This window comes from Strongylocentrotus purpuratus, unplaced genomic scaffold (assembly GCF_000002235.5).
Source record: "Strongylocentrotus purpuratus isolate Spur 01 unplaced genomic scaffold, Spur_5.0 spur5_scaffold_16, whole genome shotgun sequence".
Classification (NCBI taxonomy): Eukaryota; Metazoa; Echinodermata; class Echinoidea; order Camarodonta; family Strongylocentrotidae; genus Strongylocentrotus; species Strongylocentrotus purpuratus.
This window is the reverse complement of record NW_022145601.1, coordinates 7,133,568-7,142,052: the sequence shown is the minus strand read 5'-3', so window position 1 is coordinate 7,142,052 and position 8,485 is coordinate 7,133,568. Positions and strand designations below refer to the sequence as shown.

General features: G+C 37.1%; 1 protein-coding gene across 1 annotated transcript; it reads right to left on the bottom strand.

Moving 5' to 3' along the window:
• Positions 1-1,191: 1,191 nt before the first annotated feature.
• LOC589107 lies at positions 1,192-8,485 on the bottom strand. The gene is made up of 7 exons (XM_030987696.1): positions 8,398-8,485; positions 6,909-7,694; positions 5,861-6,059; positions 4,923-5,043; positions 3,484-3,647; positions 2,863-2,977; positions 1,192-1,689 (listed from the first exon to the last, which is right to left on the bottom strand). Exons 2-7 carry the CDS (start codon positions 7,657-7,659, stop codon positions 1,516-1,518), a joined length of 1,524 nt encoding a protein of 507 aa, XP_030843556.1. The 5' UTR covers positions 7,660-7,694; positions 8,398-8,485; the 3' UTR covers positions 1,192-1,515.

Sequence of the window (8,485 nt, the reverse complement as noted above, 5' to 3'; positions counted from 1 at the left end):
ATGCAAAGAGCGACCGATCGCGGGAGAGAATCTGTCGATTTCTATCAATTCTTATGGTGCATTCTATATCGAAACTCTTCCGGCACGCAATATCAAGAATGTAGTTGCTGCCGATCGATCTCGCCTTTGTTTGGATGGCCTATTCATGGAGCATTCCAGAATGCACCCACAATGCGCCAATTAAGTCGTTAAGTACCGCATTCTAGGTACATTCTAGGTACATTCTGGAATGCGGATTAACAGAACAATAGATTCTGAATAGGGCATTCTACATGCATTCCGAATGCCAGTTGAATAAATCCGTGGCGCCTTATATGTTATACTCATTTACATGAGTGACGGTTGAAATAATATTAATAGTATACCATATGTAGAATCGAAAGAGAAATATATACGTTGTCCTTAATATAATAACAATTTATTATCATATCATTATAATTATAATTATTATTATTATTATTATAATTACTACTACTACTAACTTTTTTACAGAAGGTCCAGATAGAAATCAAAATTGAATATAGAAATTTAAATGTTACTAAGTTCACAATCACTGTGTTTCATATAAAATGGCATTTTGAAGGTTTCAACATAGTTTCTGTATATTTATGTATTCTTTAATACATTCATGTGTTACAAAAACAAAAATAGACTTAAGGAAACAAAACCGCAAAAAATACACGTACCAAGAAAAATGTGGACAGATTCAACAACAGAATGGATAGATGATTTTTACACATATGTATCATATACAGTGTGAGTCAAAAAAAAAGTTTACACCTAGAAAATTGCTAATTATTTAAAAAATCAGCTATGAACAGTAAATTATTATACACCTTATGAATGAGTGTTTTATCCCAAATCATTTGGTATCATATTTGTGTGGTATGTGTTCACGCTTGGATGAACAGGAGGCATTGTTTGCGAGAGTGCAAAAATCGACTTGTAAGTTGCTTATGTGATGCTTGAATAAAACAATTGGGATTTCGGCATTAATTCGGTCTTTGCAGATCCAAATAGCATTCTTTACAAAATTAATCATGCCACACATATCAAATATCAAATATCAACGAACATGTGTGCGCGCGCGTGGGTGTGTGACTTTGCTTCTGCAAAAAGCATATGCAATGCATTTCATTTGATACATTCAATTCATTCTCTTACTCCTCTAATCCCAACATAACACATACTGTAGGCATCACTTTGGCACAATTCGATTTTGCACTCTCGCAAACAATGCCTCTTGTTCATCCAAGCGTGAACACATACCACACAAAAATGATACCAAATCATTTGGGATAAAACTCTCTTTCATGAGATGTATAATAATTTACTGTGCATAGATGATTTAAAAAATAATAAGCAATTTTCTAGGTGTAAACTTTTGTTTGACTCACATGGTATATGTAGACAAAACTAGGCTTCAGGAAGCAAAACTGCAAATAACAGAATACTATAGTACATGTACCCAGAAACAAATATTGTCAGAGTCAACAAAAAAGGATAGATGCTTTGTTAGAGTTCCTCTCTGAGAAAATGAACATCTTTCATTTCAAAGGTGTCATCGATCTCAGGCGACAATTCATCAGCCTCGTTCTCTTGCCACTTCTTCAGCGCAGAGTCCATGTTGGCTTTGATCTGCTGTGGAGTGGCTGTATCCCTGGATTCACCTGCCAAACCATCAAATATCTGCAAATATAAGGATGAGGAATAATTGAAAGGAATTGTGGCGTATCAGGACAATGACTCCCTGGACAATCACCCTCCGGAAAACTACCCCCTCCCCCAAGGACAATAACCCCCCAGAAAATTCCTCCCCGCCTCCCAAGAACAACCCTGTTCATACGAGGGGAAGTCCTCCCTGATAATAAGTTTGTTAAACAAATTTCTGGGGGTAATTTTCTGGGGGGTGGTTGTCCTTGGGGATAATTTGTCCGGGGGGTACTTTTCCAGGGGATAATTTTCTGGGGGGTAATTGTTCAGTTGGTAATTGGCCGGAGGGTTATTGTCCAGGGGATAATTGTCCTATAACCGAATTGCGGTCAGTCTTACCATAAGGTAGAGTCTTGTAGATAACTGATCTAAGAATGATTAGGTAAAGTATAGGTTGTGATATATAATTAAAGGTAAAGACCAGTATTGGTAACGCCCCAATTTCAAAAAATGAAATGGAAGCTCTCATTACCAATCATGTGAAAGAATATGTTTTGACCAATACATGATGATAAAAAATTTGCCGGGAAACCCCCTACTAATTCATATATTTGGTAAATTTGTTTCTCTCATGGTCTGTGAGAGATATAAGGTAGTCCCATATACATCTTTCTGTGTATAGTGCTTGTAACTTTACGAAGAATTTCTTATCATTTTGATGATTCCAGAACCTTGCAGATGCTAGATGCTAGATGATCAACCTTTTCTGATCGATTCCACAACATTTCTTTCACAATGCAATCGCATGACCATAACTGGTCTTTACCTTTAACAGTCTCAATAATAGAATATATACTACCAGTAAGGGAATACAAGTCATACATTCTTTAAATCCCCATTTTCTGCCCTATTCATAAATCTACAGTTTCAAGTTTCAGACATGGATTATGAAATTCAGAATGGTATAGATCCCCTTTAAGAAACAGTACCATTTTTTACCAAACCTACACCATAAACAAGTCTGACACTTTTTTATGGGGGAGGGGGGGGGGGAAGGGGTAACAATCCCTGATCTTTCCCCTGATTTGGGTGAATTTTCTGTCAATTTACAGACTTTTCCAAAACTTGGACAAAAGGAACTCTTATTTCAAGCTTTTCCTTGATTTACAGGATAGCTGTGAACCCTGCGTAGGGCCATGATTTCCTTACCTCATTTGCATATCCCTCTGTACCTCCCAGGTGAGTAGTGTAGTGCTCGACAAACACACCCCTCGTTATCTGATCAGGATAGGCATCCATTAGACGCTCAAGAATGTTTCTAAATCATGCAAGGAGAATTAAAAAAAAAAATAATTACAGGTTCATGAAAAGCAATCTTGTTTGTCAAACTTCACACTCCTGGGCCCTATCGCATTTAGCTTACCATTGATGGTAACTTTGTCATTAATGGTAACTTCAAAAGAAACATTGATTGGCTCTTGAGTAATGTTGCAATGAAAATTAGGGTAGTATTGATGGCAAAGTTACCATAAGTAGAAAGTTTTATGCAACAGGCCCCCAGTGCTCCAGTATTATCATCCTGGCTTTAGCATGGCTGCTATTATAGCACCCCAAGCATTTTAAGTAATCGATTCCTGCCAGGCTGGTCTTGGGATACATGAACCTCACCTGCGTCAAGTGTGCAGTAAACCAAAACAGAATTTCTTACTAATTGCGTAAAAGAATGCTTCTGATGAAGCTTGTAGTTGTACATGTAGACAAGCAAAGAAAAGCTAACCAAAACCTTTATTTAAAAAAAAATTGTATATATTCTGAATGTCATGAACTTACTCAATTGATCCCGCCTCAATCATAAAGTACTCAAATTCCTCAGTATTAGAGGGCTCATTTTCAAACATACTAATGACATGTTCTCTCCATGAGTCGATGTCCAGATCATTAATATCATCAGTCGTTAAAAAACCCTTTCCTGATTTGTCTAGTACTCTCCATGCCTGAGGAAGAGAAGAAGAAAAAGGAAGAGGAGGAGAAAAGGAGAAGAAGGAGAAGGAAGAAGGAGGAGAATAAATAGGTGAAGAAAGAGAAGGAAAAGAGGGAGGTTGGAAAGGAGAATAATAAGGAGAAGGAAGAGGAGAAAAAAAGGAGAATGAGAAGGAAAAGGAGGAAGAGAACGGGGAAGATGAGAATAAGAAGGAAGAGGAGAATAAGAAGGAAGAGGAGAAGAAGAAAAAGGAAGAGGAGAAGAAAAAGAAGGAAGAGGAGAAGAAGAAGAAGAAGGAAGAGGAGAATAAGAAGGAAGAGGAGAAGAAGAAAAAGGAAGAGGAGAAAAAAAAGAAGGAAGAGGAGAAAAAGAAGAAGGAAGAGGAGAAAAAAGGAGAATGAGAAGGAAAAGGAGGAAGAGAACGAGGAAGATGAGAATAAGAAGGAAGAGGAGAAGAAGAAGGAAGAGGAGAAGAAGAAGAAGGAAGAGGAGAAGAAGAAGGAAGAGGAGAAGAAGAAAAAGGAAGAGGAGAAGAAAAAGAAGGAAGAGGAGAAAAAGAAGAAGGAAGAGGAGAAGAAAAAGGAGTACAAACAGGAAGAACAGAAGATGAAAATAAGGATAATGGGGAGAAAGGGAATGAGGAAGATGAGAAGGAGGAGTAAGAGAAAGAGAAGGAAAAGGAGGAAGAAAACAAGATGAAAAAGAACAAAAAGAAGAACATGAGGAATAAGAAAGAAGAAAGAGAAGAAGAATTACAATATGGTAGGCCTATAGGAGTATATGGGAAAGGTTTCCATAAACAAGCAAGGTTTTTAGATGTTTATGGATGTAAGGAGATTGTTCTAAAAAAAATGTGTTTAAAGACAAATATTGATGAAAGAATTAAGAATACATAATTTGGGTTTTCTGTTGTATGCAGAAAACCCAAATTGTGGTATTCTTTCATCAATATTCAACTTCAAACACATTTGTTTTTTAAAATACTTGTAGAAATGTGTCTTAAATGACATCCTCTTTCACATTATGATACAATTTAAGTGAATGTTGCTATTAAATTTTTAGGGCTCCCAACACTTTAAAGCCTATATGCACTAATTTGGCCAGGAGGGATTAGACTTCCCTGTATGGTCACTGACTGGTGGTTATCTCATCAAATCAGCTCTCAATTAACATAAGAAAAAGGGGACCATCGGTCACAGATTAGGCATAATGTTTGCTATATAGAGGGCGTAAGTAGCTATAAGAAGTGCAGTGGGGCTTTAAGAGGGGCTTTAATTAAAGGACTAACCTTGCTCACAAACTGACTGAGCTCCTCTTTCTCCATTTCAGGGAAAGCTGTGACCACGTCTTTCCTTATGTCCTCTTCTGTCATTTGTCCATGCTCCGTTGCAAAGTCAATGTAGTTAGCTCTTAACATAAAACAGAAGTGATAGTAAAGTTAATATTGACGATACTCTTATAATTACGAATATGGTATTCACTTTGATCAGCGAGTTCTGCCTTGCAATGTGGTCACCCAGCATGCAATACGTTTTTGGGCCAAGGGTCGAACGCTCAGAATTTACGAATGAGTGGGGTAGCAGATATGAACAGGGCAATGAGATTGGATTGAAGTAGGGCAAGTGGATATTATTGATGTTTGGAGAAAATTTGGAATAGAGTACATGGAGATAGAAAGCATAGCATCGTCATGATTACAGCAGGGATGCGATATTGCAATCTGTGAAACTATATGATTTTCATATTCCTACTATATTCCTATTATATTCCTTTCATATTCTTATCAAATATATGACCATCGACAGCCAGGATTTTTCTAAATTTTTAAAAATAAGAAAAATAGGAGTGCTAGTGGTTAAAGAATTATAGATGTCAAAGCTACTGAAATCATGGCATTCGATTGGCTGGGAGCAAACTTGTCATAGAAATTTAATTGTTATCGATAAACAAAGTTAAAAAGCAGGGCCCCACACAAGAAATTTGTGAACATTTAGTGCATGCCAAAAATGTCTGGTTATATATTAAATACATAGATGATGACAATGCTATGGAATTGAGTTACGGTACATGCTAAACATCTACATTATTTGAATAGACTACTTTTAATTCTACTCAAAATTTCTAACTTTTAATACTTGTTAGATCTAGGAGGCATGAGTGCAGTGTACTTGGCAATAACAATGGCAACAAGTCTAAAGAAAGACAACGCTTAACCGACAAACTTACTTTAAAAACCAGACATCTAAGTTGCCCATACTCATGATACCATGCCCGGGCCAGCTCCATAAAACGTCCACCTCGCTCAGAGGGGTAAAGTCAATATCAGTCTCATTGCATCCTGTATCGTCGAACTGCGTGATCCTGGAGAAGAGAATGGATACCGCCATGTTGGGGTCGCCTGCCGATGATACCTGGTGGTAATACGCTGATCAGCAAACAGAAACAAAAAAGGGGTGGTGACTAGGTGGAGTTCTCTTCAGAAACTCAAATTCAAAAATGGAAATTCAACATTATTATAATTATTATTATTATATCCCATTTTAATAAATACTGTACAAATATGCAAATTTAACATTACTATTATTATTATTATTATTATTATTATATCCCATTTAAAAAAGTACTGTCATACTTAAATCCAAACATGCAAATTTAACATTACATACTATTTATATCATTATTAAATCCTATTTAAACAGGTGACTTTGTAACATACTTCACAGAATTGGTGGCACAAGAAAAGAGAATAGCATGACTACTAAAATATGAAAAATTCTCCTTTGTAATCCTTTTCATAGGAAGATTTATGTCAATAGTTAACTATTAAATGGGAAGAAACGATTGGCCCATTGCCTAGGCTACTGGAATCTGGTGGTTCCGGGACACAGCCTTCTAACAATGACATAAATCAGAAGTCAACAGATTAATCTATATTTGCCAGACTCCATCCAGGTATATATGTTACCAGAGAGGATTCATATTTTAAAATGCACTGCCGGTACTCATAAAGTTGCTGGAGCTACAACAGGGTTGATGATTTTGAAAAGTTCCTTTAAAAGTATTCAATGTCTTTGTTTTAGGCCCCTTTGTAAACCATGCAGCCTAGTAGTAGGAGTAAGTGAATAGATTTTAATGTGTTAAAAAAAAAAAAAATGAATTGAACATTACAACATAATCTAATAATATATGTGATATCAACAAGATCAGAATATTCATTCTTACTTTCATTAATTAGGATTTATATTGGTAATGACCACAGAAAGAAAGTAATTACATTTTGGTAGGAACAGGCAATCTCCTGCATTGATTGTGATGTTGGACCATCTGACTTTGGCGACATCAGGATACTTAAGCAGATCGATGCTGTGTGGGTCGACCTGTGAGTTGCCTCCTATCTCCCTCTTAGGTTCCCATGTCTTGTAGAGCCACTTCTCGTACTTGTACTCGATCAGCTTCCAGTACTTGGTGCCCTTCATCAAGCAGTTGACAGCGTTGAAGGCATCCTTGTGGACGATACTGTGTGTGTTTCCGGAGCTCATCCATAGGTCAATCTCGACAAGGCGGTTGCGCATGTTCCCGCATGAGATGCTCGGAGGGATGTAGAAGTCTTTGTACATTGGCTCCGGCAGCTCGGAGACGATGTAGGTGTCCTGGTCGCGGAATGTCTTGAGAAAGCTACGTAGAGTATCCCGACCCAGGCCTTTCTCTCCGACGGGAATACCACTGTTTCTCTCATGCTTGCCTTCCAGTCTAACCTCAAGGTCTCCATACGCTTCACTCAGGTATTCCTCAGTCCACAGGGTGAAGCCAGGACTACGAGCGGCAGCTCCTCGAAAGATGGCGGCTTTTTCCAAAGAGACATACTCGTCCCAGAAGGTCTGCGGGTCTGGGAGGTCGTAGAGCTCATCGATGATCACGTCTGGTGGTCGATGATGACCAAAGGGTTTTAAGTGACCTTCAGGAATGTCTTCTCCTCCAAGGGTTACAGCTATCAGCTGAAGAAGGTGGAGAGCAACAAGGATCATCTTGACCTTCTGTCAAGTTCTGTGTCCAACTCTTTCTGTGAGACAATTTATAAGAGAGTATCATACTCAATTGATAAAAATATCTAACCATGTTAACAGACTATTTATACGCAGCACCCACAAGGTTGAAAATTATTATATATTTAACAAAATATGTAAAATGTACTAATATAGATTAGGAAAAATTTGTTTGTTTGTCCAATTGATCAATCATGAAGACATATAAATATATATAGACAAATTGCAATTATAAAATAGCGATAAATTGAACAGTAAATACAGCACGCATCAATGAAAAGGAGACTAACATTATAGTTTTATACAGAAACAAATATTTAAAAAAATTACATTAATTACGAGTTATAACTTATTATAAGAACATATGACAAGAAGAGCAAGACAGATAGTTTGCAATACTTTATACATAGAGGTAAAGAATACTAGATTGAAATATCAAACACGATGAAAGATTAACATAAATATAGAAGGAAAAAAAAATAGTCATTGGAATCTCCATTCCAACTACCGGTAGTAACTACACACGGAACCTCTTTCATCAAACAGTGCAGTACTGATAGTAATGGTACCTGTGCAATAAAGATGGGAGACGATCGAGATCATTGACTTTACTGACTTTTACATATGGGATCCAGTAAGATTTAGTCGAAGAAAGTTAGTCCGACAGTTATGCAGTTTGTAATTAAAAAAATGATAAAGGACCAAATTGTATATACTCACAATAATCATGTATTAGCAGTGCATGAAACAGCAGTTTTGTTTTAGAAGAGCCAACAGGTGTACGTGCGTGGAGCGGAGTGAGTCCCGT